We start from the raw sequence: 17,144 nt of genomic DNA, 5'->3' as shown, positions 1-17,144 counted from the left end.
TCTAGTTTTCTTCTTTTCCCCAACGGTACTTTAGGGCTTCCAACAGTTACTTTATTTTAAGAATGCTATTCAGTTTAAAAAGCACCAGCACAGGGACCCGCTACTCTTTAGCCACAACTACTCACCTCCCTTTCTCCCCTTCCCATTGACATTCTAGCTTGCACCATCTCATCACCAGAGGACTGTAACAGCTTCTGAATTAGTAGTCCTACTTCCAGTCTGACCACATTCCATACGGTGTCTAGCCTCCTGTTGTAGTTTACTTCCAAAGCACAAACATGACGCCATACTGAATGACTTGTTTCCTCGAATGTAATTGGTGTCTCTTACCTCGATACCTTTAGGAAAGTTGTAACTTCTGCTTGGAATACCCTTTTCCCTTTGTCTAGCTAACTATCCATTCTTCAGGATTCACAAAAAGTGTTCTTATCTCCTAAAAGCCTTGTTACATTCCCCATCTTGCCTTTCTCTAGACTGGCTAGATGACCTTTCTCCCAGAGCATCTTGAGCATAATTCTGGCACAACTACAACTTCTTTTTTCCTTATCTTTCCCCCACTAGAAAATAAGCAACATAAGAAAAGTAACTCTTATGTTCCCTCACTATCCCTTGCATCTAGTGTAGTGTCTCTTACTGCACTCTATGAACGTATTATGTATTTAGTAGATAAAGGATCAGAAAAAAGTGGAGAAATATGAACTAATTCATGTGATCAAAAAATTTATAACTGGCTATATCAAATTTTTCTTGTCCTTTGCAACAATTTAACAGTTTTAGAATTTTCTACTCATGAAAGTAACTAATTGGCTTGTTTCATAGCTGTAGAAATATTGGGTTTCTATTTCTTTTTTTTTTTTTTTTTAATTTTTTTAAATGTTTTTTATTTATTTTTGAGACAGAGAGAGACAGAGCATGAACGGGGGAGGGGCAGAGAGAGAGGGAGACACAGAATCGGAAGCAGGCTCCAGGCTCTGAGCCATCAGCCCAGAGCCCGACGCGGGGCTCGAACTCACGGACCGCGAGATCGTGACCTGAGCCAAAGTGAGACGCTTAACCGACTGAGCCACCCAGGCGCCCCTCTATTTCTTAACTTGGATTGCTTGCCTCCAGTAGCTGCCCCTTCACTAGTAAATTTCCACAAGTCCCAAATACTATTTTAATAAGCAAATTATTTGTGTTCAACTTTTTATAATTAATTGTATTAATACAAATTGTGAATTTACATATAATTTCCTTTCTGATTAATCTCTACTAATTTTATAAGCCTCAGTATCATTTAAAAAACATTTTTTTTTTTTTTTTTTAGCATTTATTTATTTTTTGAGAGACCGAGAAAGAAAGAGCGTGAGCAGGGGAGGGGAAGAGAGAGGGAGACACAGAATTCGAAGGAGGCTCCAGGCTCTGAGCTGTCAGCACAGAGCCCGACGCGGGGCTTGAACTCACAAACTGTGAGATCATGACCTGAGCTGAAGTTGGACGCTTAACTGACTGAGCCACCCAGGCGCCCCCAGTATCCGATTTTTATATCATATCTAGCATTTGTCACAAGAAAATGTTATCCATTTCTGTGCCTTGTTAATGATTCTCTTCCAACTACAAAAGTTAGTAATATTGCTCCTAAAAATTTACCAAATGGTTATGTATCTTTGAGTGATAAAAAATGGATCCCTGATATTTCTGGAAGATAAAGCTATTAGATATTACCCTTAGGTTCATTATCATAATAAAAAGGGGAATAAGAATCTGATTATATTTAATATACTTTCTAAAAGATGGGCTTTTGGGGCTCCTGGGTGGCTCAGTTGGTTAAGTGTCTGACTCTTGGTTTCAGCTCAGGTCATGATCTCACAGTTCATGAGTTCAAGCCTCACATCGGGCTCCATGCTGACAGGACAGAGCCTGCTTGGAATTCTCTCTCTCCCTCTCTCTCTGCCCCTCCTCTGCTTGCTCTACCTATCTCTCTCAAAATGAATAAACAAACTTAAAAAATTTAAAAAAAATTAAAAATAATAAAAGATGTGTTCTTTAAAAACATGTTTAGTGGATTGATCAAACATTCAAGCTGAGTTCAGTTCAGTTTTTATATACTGGACTTCTGTTTTTGAATCAGCTGACCTAAAAACAATATTGATGTATTATTTTTCAAATCATGAGTCTGATAATCCTAGTCCTTTATTCAAAAACCTTCTTGTCCCATAGAATGTTTCATCAATTTTATTCAGACTAGCTACTGAATTTTATTGTGTGTAGTATTACAAATTTTTGTTTTCCTTTTATTTTTTATTTTATTTCTTTTTAAAAGTAAAATCATGAGTAATTTGCAGACGTTACAAACTATGATCCTGTGTTATAACCACAATTATTCCTAATAAGAAATACATTGCTTATTATTTGATAGTTGATGGATGAAACTATACCTATAATAAATCCCTCCCTTTCTTACATTATGGATCTAATATATTCCCACAATTTTCACTTTTTCCTATATTTTAATATTTCAGTAATTACCTTCATTTTGAATTATTTTCTATTTATTTATTTTGAGAGAGAGAGAGAGAGGGAGGGAGGGAGGGAGAGGGGTGGGGGGGGCAGAAAGAGAGGGAGAGAATCACAAGCAGGCTCCATACTGTCAGCACAGAGCTCTTCGTGGGGCTTGATCTCATGAAACTTGAGATTATGACCTGAGCTGAAATCAGGAGTCTCATGCTTGACGTGCCCTTTTAACTATTTTCTTGATCATAGTTTGTATCTTTACTATTTATTGTGAAAATAGTATGGAGCTATAGGCAGTGTATGCCCTGCAAGTTGCTAATAGGTGCTTAGATACCTATTATTATTAAGTGGATGTCTTCATTAACACAAGAAGAGGCTTCTTGTGTTATTTATCATTTATTCTAAATGATTTATAATGAACACTTCATTCAGTATTTTCCATAAATTCTGTATGTTTTTGTTACAACACAAAGAGCAACAGCTTAGTTTATTTTCAACATCTGCCTACTTTCCTAAATTGATTTTCTTACTTCCAAGAAAAGTATAGAGGAGTTACTACATCTATTTATTTGTTATAAACCTAGCTCTCAAAATTTAAACTCATGGGGTGCCTGGGTAGCTCAGTCGGTTAAGTGTCCCACTCTTGGTTTCAGCTCAGGTCGTGATCTCATGGTTCTTGGAATTGAGCCCCCCATCAGGCTCTGTGCTGACAGTATGGAGCCTGCTTGGGATTCTCTCCTCCCTTTCCCTGACCTTCCCTGGCTCACGTGTGTGGATGCAGTCTCTCTCTCTAAATAAATAAACTTAAAAAATATTAAATTCATAAAACCACAGGCCATTTTTTAAGTTACTGGACTGGGTACTTGTCAAACTACTGTTTTGTTTCTGTATTAGTAAAATTATGAATATATTGTAAATCCATGTGCCCAAAATTTTCCAAACAATTTTATGTGTCTATATGTGTAAAGTCTTTTTAGAAAGATATTATGAGATTATAAAGTAGTAAGTACACCTCAAACCCATTTTTATAAGAAGAAATAAAATCAAACCAACCATATACACACACAAAAAACCCCCAAAATCCAAAAACATGTTAGAGAGAAAGATCTAGAGCAATAAACATTGAGAGTTTTAATAGTAACTGTACCTGGGTAATAACTGCTTATTGGGGCACCTGGGTGACTCAGTCAGTTAAGCGTCCAACTTTGGCTCAGGTCATGATCTCATGATTTGTCTTTCAAGCTCTGCATTAAGCTCTGTGCTGACAGCTCAGAGCCTGAAGCCTGCTTCAGATTCTGCGTCTTCCTTTCTCTCTACCTCTCCCCTGCTCACACTCTGTCGCTCAAAAATGAATAAAATGTAAAAAAAAAAAAAACACCACCACCTACTTGTTATTATTTGTATTTACTAGTTTTCCTATAATGATCGCGTATTAAATCTGAATTTTAATTAAAGGTAAATATTCCAAAATCTGTCCTTAACAGTGCACTTATAGTAGTGTACTAGCATATTGAAATAAGAAGCAGGACACCTAAAATATGTTATAATTGAGGTGCCTGGTGGCTCAGTCGGTTGAGCGTCCAACTCTTGATTTTGGCTCAGGTCACGATCCCAGGGTCATGGGATCGAGCCCCCATGTCGATTCTCTCGATCTCATGAAGATTCTCTCTCTCTGCCTCTGCCCCTCTCCCCCATTTGTGCGTGTACTCTCTCTCTCAACATAAAATAAAATAAAATATTATAATTGAAAACACCCCAGCAACTCACTAGGATATCATAGGAGCCTGGAATTCTAATCTCAGCAAATCAGCAGCCTCTCTAGGTCTATTTCCTGATCGGAAGAAATGAAAAGGATAAAAGTTTAGACTTAATATGTAATAAATCTGTGTTGAATTTATGGTACTTGATACCTTCTTCCTTCCATAAATTTGATAACCTTGAATATTCCATTCAAATGTGTAATTATCTATTAACTTTGAGGGAATATTAAGTTATCTGTGATTAGTATCTAAAATTATGTGCTAAGGTTTTTTTTTTTAAATTTGCTAATTTAAGTTGTTTTTGCTACCTTTAACATTAACTTTCCTTTATTACATACTTTGTGCTGTAATGCTTAAAACCACTTAGTATACATTTTAATGTCATACATTAAATTGATATCACAGTGATAGCTAGCATGTTTATGCCCTGAATTAATTCCTTCCTTCCTTCTGGTTCTGTTGCTTGGAAGTTCAGTTTGCCCTTACTATTTTTTTAAGTTTATTTATTTATTTTGAGAGAGAGCAAGCAGGGGAGGGGCAGAGAGAGAGAATCCAAAGCGGGCTCTGCACTGACAGGAGAGCCCGACATGGGGCTCGAACTCATGAACTACGAGATCATGATCTGAGCCCAAACCAAGAGTCAGATGCTTAACCAACTGAGACACCTAGGTGCCTCAGTTTGCCCTCACTATTCAGGATAATATAAATAACTAATAATCAGAAAGGGAGGTAAATTTGTATAGAGTCTTGAAACAATCTAGTTTAATATTCATGGAGCTCTACAAAAAAAATTGAGGACAACAAATTTTGGATATTTTGTGTCATACCGAAATATATTTCTGGAATTATAATTGTTTTGAATTATTTTTAAGAATTCTTAACGTGATCAAATGTAGGGGCACCTGGCTGGCTCAGAGAAGTGTTACTCTTGATCTCAGGGTTGTGAGTTCAAGCCCCATTTTGGGTGTAGAGATTACTTAAATAAAGAATAAATTAAAACTTAAAAAAAATAGGGGGTGCCTGGGTGGCTCATCTGGTTAGGCGTCCGACTCAATTTCGGCTTGGGTCAAGATCTCACACTTCTTGAGATCAAGCCCCACATTGGACTCTGTGCTGACAGTGCAGAGCCTGCTTGGTATTCTAAATCCCAATAAAGAAATAAACATGAAAAAAACTTTAAAAAGTGGTCAAATGAAACTGAGGGTTGATGGGGGGTGGGAGGGAGGGCAGGGTGGGTGATGGGTATTGAGGAGGGCACCTTTTGGGATGAGCACTGGGTGTTGTATGGAAACCAATTTGACAGTAAATTTCATATATTAAAAAAAAAAAAAAGATCTATAACTGAGAAAAAAGTGAAAAATTCACGGAATGATTTAGCTCTTGAATCTGCATAATCTAATAAATATTTGGAAATGATCTGTAAAAAAAAAAAAAAAAAGTGGTCAAATGTAGGAATGTCTTTAAAAGTCATTTAATTGATTAAGTTTTTCATTTTCTAAAGTACTATAAGCGGGCGCCTGGGTGGCTCAGTCGGTTAAGCCTCCGACTTCGGCTCAGGTCATGATCTCATGGTCCGTGAGTTTGAGCTCCACGTCGGGCTCTGTGCTGACAGCTCAGGACTTGGAGCCTGTTTCAGATTCTGTGTTTCCCTCTCTCTCTGACCCTCCCCCGTTTATGCTTTGTCTCTCTCTGTCTCAAAAATAAATAAACATTAAAATAAAGTACTATAAGCATTTTATAGGAATGAACATCTACTTATACCTATAGTAAGAAAAAACTATAAAAAAACCAGCTAACTTCAGAGCTATTAACCCTTCCTTTCACTTAACTTTACAGTAAATTTATTATATATGGTTTTATGTAAATAACATCAATTGTCATTTAAAACTTATAACTTGGTACACATTCTGAGAATTACAAGGCTCAGACATTTCCACATTAGCATATTCTGAAAGTTTTTGAATCAATCACGAAATTTATTTTTTTTAATGTTAAATAAAACATTTTTGAGATGCAGGACGGAGGGGCAGAGGGAAAGGGGGACAGAGGATCCAAAGCAGGCTGTGTGCTAACAGCAGTGAACTGGATTTGAGGCGTGAGATCATGACCTGAGCCAAAGTCGGATGCTCAATGAACTGAGCCACCCAGGCGCCCTATCATGAAATTTAAATAAGAAATAAAGCAACAGCTTCTATTCTGATAGCCAAAATTCTGTAGTTATTTCACAAGATCTGTGCCTTTAATTACATCGTAGGGAAGAAAGGGTAGGATAGCAACCAAAGGACTATACCCTCATAAAAGTGTAATTCTATGGAAATTAGTGATCTGAAATATGAAGAATAGAGGTCTGACAGTCATAATTTGAGGTCTCCGTATCCACAAGTGTGGTCAGAATTTGGGTCACTTTTGGAATCTTTGAGTAACTGCAGTAAAATTCAATTAATGAGAATTCTTAGGTAACTTTTAGTATGTATCTGAGTTTTCATGGAAGACCTCATGTTAAAAAAATTTGAAAATTTAGTTTTTCACTCCAGTATATAATTCCTAATGCTGAATATTCATTTTTTTTCAACAAAATATGTTGAGCACCTTTAATCCATCAGATTAAATGCTTAGGTCTACGACATTAGTCCAGTTTTCTTTATTTAAAAACTGGCCAGGGGCACCTGGGTGGCTCAGTCAGTTAACCGTCCGACTCGTGATTTCGGCCCAGGTCATGATCTCATGGTTTGTGGGTTTAAGCCCCACTGTGCTGACAGCATGGAGCCTGGTTGGCCTTTTCTGTCGCCCTCTCTTCCTCTCCCAAAATAAATAAATAAACATTAAAATAACATAAAATGAAACAAAAAAATGGCTAATGTAACCATAAATTTTTATTAAATTTGAACACTCCTTGAAAGGGGAAAAAAAGGCATTTTTAGTATTTTCAGTGTTTTCAGTGTAGAAACTGTTATTCCCTGAAAATGTCTTTAGCCTAAACTGAAGAAATTATGTTTCATCTGTTTCTCATACAGAGTTCTTATCAAGCAGGATTATATAGTCAATATGATGAATCTAAAGAATTTCTGTCTCAGTTTAACTAAACAAATATTTATTGCCTACTTACTGTGTGCCAGCCATTGGGTATATGTATAAATAAGATAAAGACTTTGCTTTTGAGAGATCGCTGTCTAAACAGGTAATATGTAATGTAAATATGTAATGCAGTGGTTCCTCAACTGGAGCTGCACAACAGAATCACTGGGGAGCTTTTTTAAAATTTTTATCTTTAAAAAAAAATACTTTTTAACATTTTTATTTATTTTTGAGAGACAGAATGCGAGTGGAGGAGGGGGCAGAGAGAGAGACACAGAATCCGAAGCAGGCTCCAGGCTCTGAGTTGTCAGCACAGAGCCCGACATGGGGCTCAAACTCACACAAATGGTGAGATCATGACCTAGGCCGAAACTTAACCGATGGAGCCACTCAGATGCCTCTGGGGAGCTCTTTTCTTTCTTTCTTTTTTTTTCTTTTCTTTTTTTTTTTTTTAGAAAGAAGTTGATGCCCAGGGTGCCTGGGTGGCTCAGTTGGTTAGGTCATGATCACTGTTCATTGAGTTCAAGCCCCACACTGGGCTCTGTGCTGACAGTGTGGACCCTACTTGGGATTCTCTTTCTCCCTCCCTCACTGCCCCTCCACTGCTTGTTCTCTCTCTCTCAAAAATAAATATACATTAAAAAAAAAATTGATGCCCTACTCGCACTTCAATTCAGTTAAATCAGAATCTCTGAGGATTGGCCCAGGCATCAATATTTATAAAGTTGTTTAGTGACTTCTAAAGGGCACAGAGGTTGTGAACCTTTGGTTTTCTAATAGAAATAGAAAGCAAAAAATGGAAAACAATGTGGTAACTTTTGTAGCAGATGCTATGGAGGTAAAGAGGAGGGAATTCCTTATTATGGGGTAGGAGAAGAGAAAGTTTATGGAGAAGAGAGGTGCCTGAGCAGAGTCTCAAAGGATATGTAATGGTTTTCCTAAAATAGAGGAGGAAAGATAATTCCAAGATGAGAGAAATAGTCTAAAATTCATTATGGGACCTGGCATTGAAGCGTTTTGTGTTTAAGATTCTTTTTATTAAGTAATCTCTATACCCATCGTGGGGCTCGAACTTAGAACTCCGAGATCAAGAGTCATATGCTCTACTGCCTGAGCCAGCCAGGGGCCCCTGGCATTGAAGTGTTAGGATAGGCAGAAGCCAGATATGAAATGCTTTATATGCCTTCTAAGAAGTTTGAATACACAAGTGATACTGCTTTAGTTCATAATTTGATAAACATTTTGTTAATTGCTTATATTTTTCTTCGACCTACTATGAAAGCAGTCACTTATATAAAGAGAACACAATTGCTTTTAAATCTCATTTCATATTTTTAGAATTGGAAAATATCAGGAAAAACTTGTCCTATATAGAAATAAATTTTTAAAATGTTTTTTTTTAATGATGCCTGTAATGAAATTGTTGAAAACAGAGTAAAGATTCACTTACAAGTAATTTAGTAGATTTTGTTAGAATAGATTCATGTAAGGGATTCATTTATTCGTCCAATAAATATTTGAGTGTCTACAGTGTGATACGCTTCCCAGGAAGGTGGTGGCTAAAGAACTTAAATTCTTCAAAATTTTTAGCTGCACATTCAGTTCTTACTCTCTTTAGGAATTGTCTGTACCTTCAGCCCTTCTTCTATTCCACAGTATTCTGATTTAGAATTTTACATAGTTTAGAACAGTGCATTGTACTGTTAACTTCACTGATCCATGACAAAGTCATTGAACTTCTGCACAATGAGGACAATGGCAAGAGTTTGAGGATATACTTAAGTCTTAAATGTGGAAGGCAAACTTAAAAACTTTTTGAATAGTATACCTTTATGATTTTGTGGCAGAGAGGGCTTTCTTAAACAAGATACAATGATAAATATGACTACATTAAATTTAGAACTTCTCTTCACTAAAAGGTGCCATAAAGAAAATGAAAAGGCAAGCTACAAAATCCAAAAAAAGATGTTTACAGAACATGTTATTGATAAGAGATTTTATTGATAAAGGATTTATATATGAATACCATATGAAAAAAATCATGTAAATCAACAAGAAAAAAAATCTAAAAGAATGGTTACAAAAAGACACAAATATACATTACAGAGAAAAGGAATAACTCATAATCTTATAAAAAATCAGGAAAATGCAATTTAAACATCAAGAAATGCAGAACTGATGGGATGTAAATTTTTACGAACATTTTGGAAATTTTTGATCTTATAAAATGGAACATGCACATACCCTATGATTCTGCCATTCTGTTTCTAGGAAACTCTTGCCCACACCAGGCAACATTGAAACAAAAAAAATGGTTGCACTGGTTATAATATTCCTGGTTGGTTTAAGAAGAGATACTAATTAAGAAAGCACTCAAGCTCAACCATAGCCAATAAACTAATCCAAAACCTATGAACAATTTAAATGACCACCAGTGGAAGAATGAATAAGTATTACACAGCGAAGTATTACACAGTTGGGAAAGTAAATGACCTACAACTACATATAAGGAATGAATCTTGAACTGTGCACTATATAACATTTTTATAAGCTCAGAAAGAAGCAAAACTAGATCATTTTTTGTTTGTTTGGAGATATGTGATGAAAGCTTTTAACAAGTGCAGTAGAACCTTGGTTTGTGAGCATAATTTGTTCCAGAAACATGCTTGTAATCTGAAGCACTCGTATATCAAAGCGAATTTCAAAAACCATTGGCTCAGTTATGATCATGTGACATTCGGCATCATGTACTACTTGTATTGCAGGACATCACTCATTTATCAAATTAAAATTTATTAGAAATGTTTGAACACTTGCAGAACAAGTTATTCACAACCCAAGGTTTTACTGTATTTATTCAGCCAAAACTCAGGTTTATAATTGCCTTTGTGGAGGATACAGAGTGATAGAGTTGGGAGACAGCATACAAAAGATTCAAAGTACTGGTAATATTATTATCTTTTTTGCAGCAGTGATTTCATAGATATGAATTTTATAACTTCATATACACTCTACGTATCTTTTTCTATGTATCAGTTATTACCTAATAAAAATTTTAAGACAGAAAAACATGAGGCAACTACAGTTGACCCTTTAACAACATGGATTTGAGTTGCATGGGTCTACTTATATGCAGATTTTTTATAGTACTGAATCTTTTCTCCTATGATTTCCTTAACATTTTTATTTCTCTTTACTCTATTTCTCTTTACTCTTTTATTTCTCTTACTTTACTGTAAGAATACAGTATATAACATGTATAGCATTAATTATATGTGTTAGTTGATGTTTATTATTGGTAAGGCTTCAGGTCAGTAGTAGGCTATTAGTAGTTGAGTTTTGGGGGAGTCAAAGTTATATATGAGTTTTTTACTGTATGTGGGGTGGCCACCCCAATCCTCACATTGTTTAAGGGTCAGCTGTGTAATTTCCCAGAAATCAAAACTACACATGGGGCACCTGGATGACTCAGTTGGTTAAGTGTCTTACTCTTGGTTTCTGCTCAAGTCATGATCTCATGGTTCATGGGTTTCCAGCGCTGCGTTGGGCTCCACACTGCAGGTGCAGAGCCTGCTAGGGATTCACTCTCTCCACATCTCTTTCTGCCCCTGCCCTGCTTGCATTCTCTCTCCTTTAAAAAAAAATTTTTTTTTAAACGTTTATTCATTTTTTGAGAGACAGAGACAGAGCGTGAGCAAGGGAGGGGCAGAGAGAGAGGGAGACAGAGAATCTGAAGCAGGCTCCAGGCTCTGAGCTGTCTGCACAGAGCCTGACACGGGGCTCGAACTCACAAACTGTGAGATCATGACCTGAGCTGAAGTCAGACGCTTAACCCACTGAGCCACCTAGGTGCCCCCACTCGCTCTCCTAAATAAAATAAATAATTTTTTAAAAAAGTAAAAAAAAACTACACAATTTAGGCAGAGTTTATTGTTAAGGATTTAAATATAAATCTTATATAGTATATATGTAGTTAGCTTATAAAAAGGTAGAATTATGAAAACATAACTTTTAAATGTTTATTTTGAGAGAGAGGGCATGCATGCACATGCATGAGCACAAGCAGGCAAGGGGTAAAGAGAGAGGGGGAGAGAGAATCCCAAGCAAGCTGTGCACTGTCAGCACAGAGCCCGACATAGGGCTTGATCACATGAACCATGAGATCTGGGCCTGAACCGAAGTCAAGAGTCAGATGTGCAAATGAGTGGGCCACCCAGGCGCCCCAAAAACATAATACTTTCATTATTATTATCAAATTAATCTTTTTATTATCACTAAATGTTTAGTATTTATTATATGGTCAGTAAAGTTTGAAAATGTGACATCTAAAGAATCTGTATTAACATTGAAAATGTGAAATCTATGTTTTTAAATGTCAAAAAGAGTGTTATGCTGAACAACTTTACTTTTCTCTTTTCCCAGGATATTATTGCCGGATTCCTATATACCATTTTAATCTTAGCTATCTTCTATCCGTTTGTGGACCTGATTGACGACTTCAACCAAACTCACAAATATGCTCCATTAATCATCATCGGGCTTCATTTAGCCTTGGGGATCTTTTCTTTCACTCTTGACACCTGGAGTACATCCCGAGGAGACACAGCTGAGATTCTAGGAAGTGGTGCTGGAATTGCATGTGGATCTCATGTTAGCCATAACGTGGGGCTAATGTTAGATCCTTCTCTGGATATACTACCATTAGCTCTGCCCCCCATTACCGTGACTATGTTTGGAAAAGCCATACTGCGGATCCTCATCGGGATGGTATTTGTACTAATAGTCAGAGATATAATGAAAAGGATCACCATTCCTTTAGCCTGTAAAATCTTCAGTATACCATGTGATGATATTCGAAAAGCAAGACAACACATGGAAGTTGAACTTCCTTATCGGTATATTACCTATGGGATGGTTGGTTTCTCTATCACATTTTTGGTTCCTTATCTATTTTTCTTTATTGGTATCTCTTGATGCAAAAATACTGTTTATAAGAAAGGAGGGTATCAGTTACTGATATCCAAAAATATATCCTAGTTAAAAGCCAAATCAGAGTTAGGCTTTTGCAGGAATTTAACTTAAATAATTATTTAAGTAAATTCGTAAGAGTCAGTGCATTTTATCATTGCACATCCAGATATTGTTTTAGGTGAGCTGAGCTATTTCAACACTGAGAAAATGATAAGTATCCATTTAGAATGTTCATGTAATGTTTGGAGAGTTTTATGCTGTTATGAATTCGAGTTATATATAATATATATTAAGATACATAATGTACAATTATGTATCTAATGTATGTTATATATGAAATAATATACCTAAGTTATTTTAAACTGTGGGGCTGTATTATAAAATCAATAATAATATGCAAACAGTGTGCCGGTATATTTGGATTTAGTACAGGCACGTTGTTATTAACAGATATATTTAACATTTATTTACTATGGGAACCATTTCCTAATTGAATTGCGTAATTACCAGACCAGAATTCATATGCCACCACATAATGTTTTACTGCCTCTTTTTACACTGCCGTCACCTTTCATGTTACCCATGATGTTGAGCATGGGAGGCATTTTTAATGGACCAAATTTTCAGAAAAATTAGGGTTTTTTTTTTTTTTTCAATTCTGTACACTGTGTTGAATGTACTTTATTTGCAGTTGTTCTGGACATCAGTTTAATAATTCAGGTACTGAATTTTATTGCTTGCTAATTGTGCCTTTCTGTTGCTGAATTAAGAAATGCCATGTATACTGTGATACAAAAATAAGATACTATCTTTATCTTAAGTTACATATAATCAGGCAAATGTTTTAAAAATACATGTCAAACTTAACAGGGCTAGAAGCAAGCCACCCTCAATTCTTTAGCCTTTGTTTGGAAAGAAATGTGGAATGGGTTAAACTTTCTCACTAATTTATTGGGTAGCTAAATGGATAAATATTTCCATTTTTGTAGGTATTTTTCTGTGCATTGTAAGTTTTAGGAACAAGATATATTTTTTGTACATTGTCTTGATTGTTTATACTGCAGGTAGATACTTCCAATGAATGGAAATGTAATTGAAATTTATAGATGGGACAATGCACACACTTAATTTATAAACAAACCGTTTTTCTAAATTATTTGGAAAGGATTGGATTTAGCAGTGTTAACTTTTAATACCCATTTATTAGCTACTTAAGGTAAATTATAAAATCTGAAAGTATCAGTATTTTAGATCCTATTATTTTTTCAATTTTTATTATTTTCACAGTGGAAAATTTGGGTATTAAACATTTCTTTCTTCTGTCTGTGCCTTTATATTTTGAAGTGTAATTGTAATTAGGTTAACATTAAGTTTATTTGTAGTAAGTTTTTCTTAAGAGAATTAACTTTCCATATAAATGAGCATCAGGTATGGAATTACTGACTTTAGTGCAATATCTGTCTGATTATCCAGAAGTATCACTTAAGATGTTTCTATTTTGGACAGCATAACTATTTGAACTCATATTTTTATAATTCCGATTGAGAATTTAGGGACATGGTAATTTTTACCAACATTGAATATGATAATTTTAAGTAAAACAACTAAATTTGGGATCTTTAGCTGTTAGTCGAAACCGAGGCACTTAGGAACATATCGGTACGTTGGAAAATGTGCAAAGAACTTTTCTTTCAAAATGTGTTTAATGAATTGAATTTTAGGAACTACTTCCCATAATTTGGGTCTATGCTATCTTATTAATTTTTATATCTAGCTTAAAAGGTATTTGAAAATACTCCATTTCTTTGTGATTTATTATTTTCTGTCCTATGGTATCTCCATGCTAAATGTATTTTAAAATAAAAGCCAAATTCAGAATTGAAGAGTATTTTGTTTTGTTTACCTTCTTTGCATTTGTTCTCTGTATTATCTGATATTTATAGAATATTTAGGATTTTCATTCTAGCAGGCTTTTCCTCTGAAGCATCTTATTCAAAACCAGAGTTGTTTTCAGTAATAGAAGATATCAAAGAAATTCTTCAGGGTTCAAACTGACTTTGGGCTCCAACTGTGATCATTCTGACATTGTACTTTTAGTAAAAAGTTTCATAATATTAAGAAACATGAATAAAATGTTTCAGCAGAATCTGTGGCCAATGGTATTATAGGTAGTTGACTGCCAATTCATTGTCTCAGGCATTAGACACAGTATTAGGAACAGGTTTTTGTTTTTGTTAATGTTTATTTTTGAGAGACAGGGAGAGAGCAGGGGAGGGCCTGAGGGAGGGAGGGAGACACAGAATCTGAAGCAGGCTCCAGGCTCTGAGCTGTCAGCACAGAGCCTGATGCAGGGCTCGGACCCATGAACCGTGATATCATGACCTGAGCTGAGGTGGGAGGTTTAACTGACTGAGCCACCCAGGCGCTCCAGGAACAGGGTTTTTTTGTTTTGTTTTGTTTTAATGTTTATTTATTTTGAGAGAGAGAGAGAGAGAGTGAGTGTGTGCTAGCTGGCAAGGAGCAAAGAAAGAATCCCAAGCAGGATCCATGCTGTCTGTCATCCCAGAGCTGGACGTGGGGTTTGATCTCACAACCAGGAGATCACGACAGGAGTGGAAACCAAGAGTTGGATGCTTAACCAGCTGAGCCACCCAGGTACCCCAGGAATAGGTATTTTTTCAAGCTGAATTAACATATGGACATTTCATTTTGTAACTTTAAAATGCTGTGATATGTGAATTGCAAAACCTAGGTCTGCCAGAAACTCATTAGAAGACCTAATGTAAAACAATGTGACTACAGTAGATTTGTATAATTGTTTTTATTTACTAGCTTCCTTTATAATCTTTAGTAAATGTGTCTTTCAAACGCAACAAAAATTCAGTGATAGTATAATTTAAAAGAAAATGTTCATAAAATATTCCCTAAGGAGGAGTAAATACTAGAATGTTTTAATTTTGAATATATGATCACATAATTTTATACTGCAAAGATTTTTTATTAGCAAAACAATTTCATTCTTGTTAACAAGGTTTTCACTAGATTTAAAAATCTGTTTAATCTGGACACGAGTAAGGACCAATTTTTAAAATTCAACTTAAAAGTTGAATTAGTTTTTCTGAAGGGAGTTTTTATTGTTTGCTAAAGAGATTTTTTTGGAAAGGGAACAAGCAATATTTTGAGAAGAGTACTGTAACCGGACATAGTGGATGGTACCATGCAGGATATTTTGTCAGATTTGGTCATGTTCTTCCAGTTTCTTCTGTAGTGTACTTAAGTTAAAAAGAAAAAAACAACAACCTCTTTACACACTTAAATTTTAATTGTGGTTACTACATAAGCTGCAAATAGCACAATAAAAATAAATTTTAACACGCTAACTGTAAAGGACATTTTAGAAAACTCTCCATTTTTAAGCCCACTACACATCTTTATAAACAAAGCATGCCCTGCTTATAAGACAGGAGGGAGAATTCAAAGAAAAATAGAAGAAACATTAAAAAAAAAAAGTTTCCAGAAATAAACACTAATTTGTTAATTTCAACTAGCTGGTATTTTATAAATTTGTCTTTTTCCTTTCATCATCTTTAGTCTTGGTGCATTTTTTTTAAATGTTTATTTTTGAGAGAGAGAGCGCAAGCGCAAGTTGGGGAGGGGCAGAGAGAGAGGGAGACACTAAATCCGAAGCAGGCTCCAGGCTCTGAGCTGTCAGCACAAAGCCCGATGCGGGGCTTGAGCCCACAAGCTGTGAGATCATGACCTGAGCCAAAGTCGGAAGCCTAACCAACTGAGCCACCCATGCACCCCTAGTCTTGGTGCAATTTCCACCATTTAAAACAGCCCAGCCCCTAGCACTGCAAGCAACAGGATATGACAGAATATGTTTGTATTTTAGGAGGTTCCCCCCATTTTCTGAAAGCCAAATGAATTGTGAAATTGCTTTGTGACCTATACTAACCAATTATATCATGATGTCTACAACGTTGTTAGGTTTATGTCACCAAGTCCATTATCTCAGGTTTTAAAAGTTCATACACTTACCTTACCTATTATGCTATTTGCACTATTTGATTTAATACATGTTTTCAAAGTTTTTGTTACATAATGACCTTTTCTTAGGAGATATAAAATGGATTCTTTTAAAAAAAATTACCACAGGGGCACCTGGGTGGCTCAGTCAGTTAAGCGCCGACTCTTGGTTTCAGCTCAGGTCATGATCTCACGGTTTGTGAGTTTGAGCCCTGCATCAGGCTCTGTGCTGACAGTGAGGAGTTTGCTTGGGATTCTCTCTCTCTTCACACTCTGCCCTTACCCTGCTTGCTCTCTCTCAAAATAAAAAACTTAAAAAAAAAAAAACAAAAAACAAAAAAAAAAACACAAATAGTGCAGATTTGAGGTTTTTCCTTTGTCCTGTATTAGGGGTTCTCTTAACTGAAATCTCATTATAGCATATATCAAAACCTGGGATTCTCTTGCTTATGTATTATTGGCTTCAAATGTTCTGTCTTTATGATATAAGCTCCAAGAACAAAAAATAGCCTGTGCCTCTATTTACTTCTGGGTCCCTGGGACAGCAGGCATTTGATTCACTATTTTGAATGAATACTCAATCCGTAGACAGGCTATATAGTATGTACATTTTTCTGAGGGAAAAATTCTACAACTTCCAACAGGTTCTCAAAGAGATTAATGATCTAAAAAAGTAAAAAATTATGTAATAGTTTACTTTTTACTTGTTTTAGTTGTTTTAAAACTTTAGCTTGTAAATAAATGCTTCCAATTTATCTGGTAGGAATTTTATCACTTTCCATGCAAATATTTAAAGGATAATTTAGATTCTTGAAA

General features: G+C 35.6%; 1 protein-coding gene across 1 annotated transcript in view; it reads left to right on the top strand.

Moving 5' to 3' along the window:
- The window catches only part of SGPP1 (sphingosine-1-phosphate phosphatase 1), a 35,174-nt gene extending 21,058 nt beyond the window's left edge, over positions 1 to 14,116 (top strand). Inside the window, exon 3 of the mRNA XM_007095335.2 lies at positions 11,751 to 14,116. Within this exon, the coding sequence (XP_007095397.2) occupies positions 11,751 to 12,302 (552 nt within the window). The 3' untranslated portion in view covers positions 12,303 to 14,116. The remainder of the gene's footprint in view (positions 1 to 11,750) is intronic.
- The last annotated feature ends 3,028 nt before the right edge of the window (positions 14,117 to 17,144 follow it).

This window comes from Panthera tigris, chromosome B3, assembly GCF_018350195.1.
Source record: "Panthera tigris isolate Pti1 chromosome B3, P.tigris_Pti1_mat1.1, whole genome shotgun sequence".
Classification (NCBI taxonomy): domain Eukaryota; kingdom Metazoa; phylum Chordata; class Mammalia; order Carnivora; family Felidae; genus Panthera; species Panthera tigris.
Note: the sequence above shows the minus strand (reverse complement) of the source record. Positions and strands in the feature narration are given on the sequence as shown.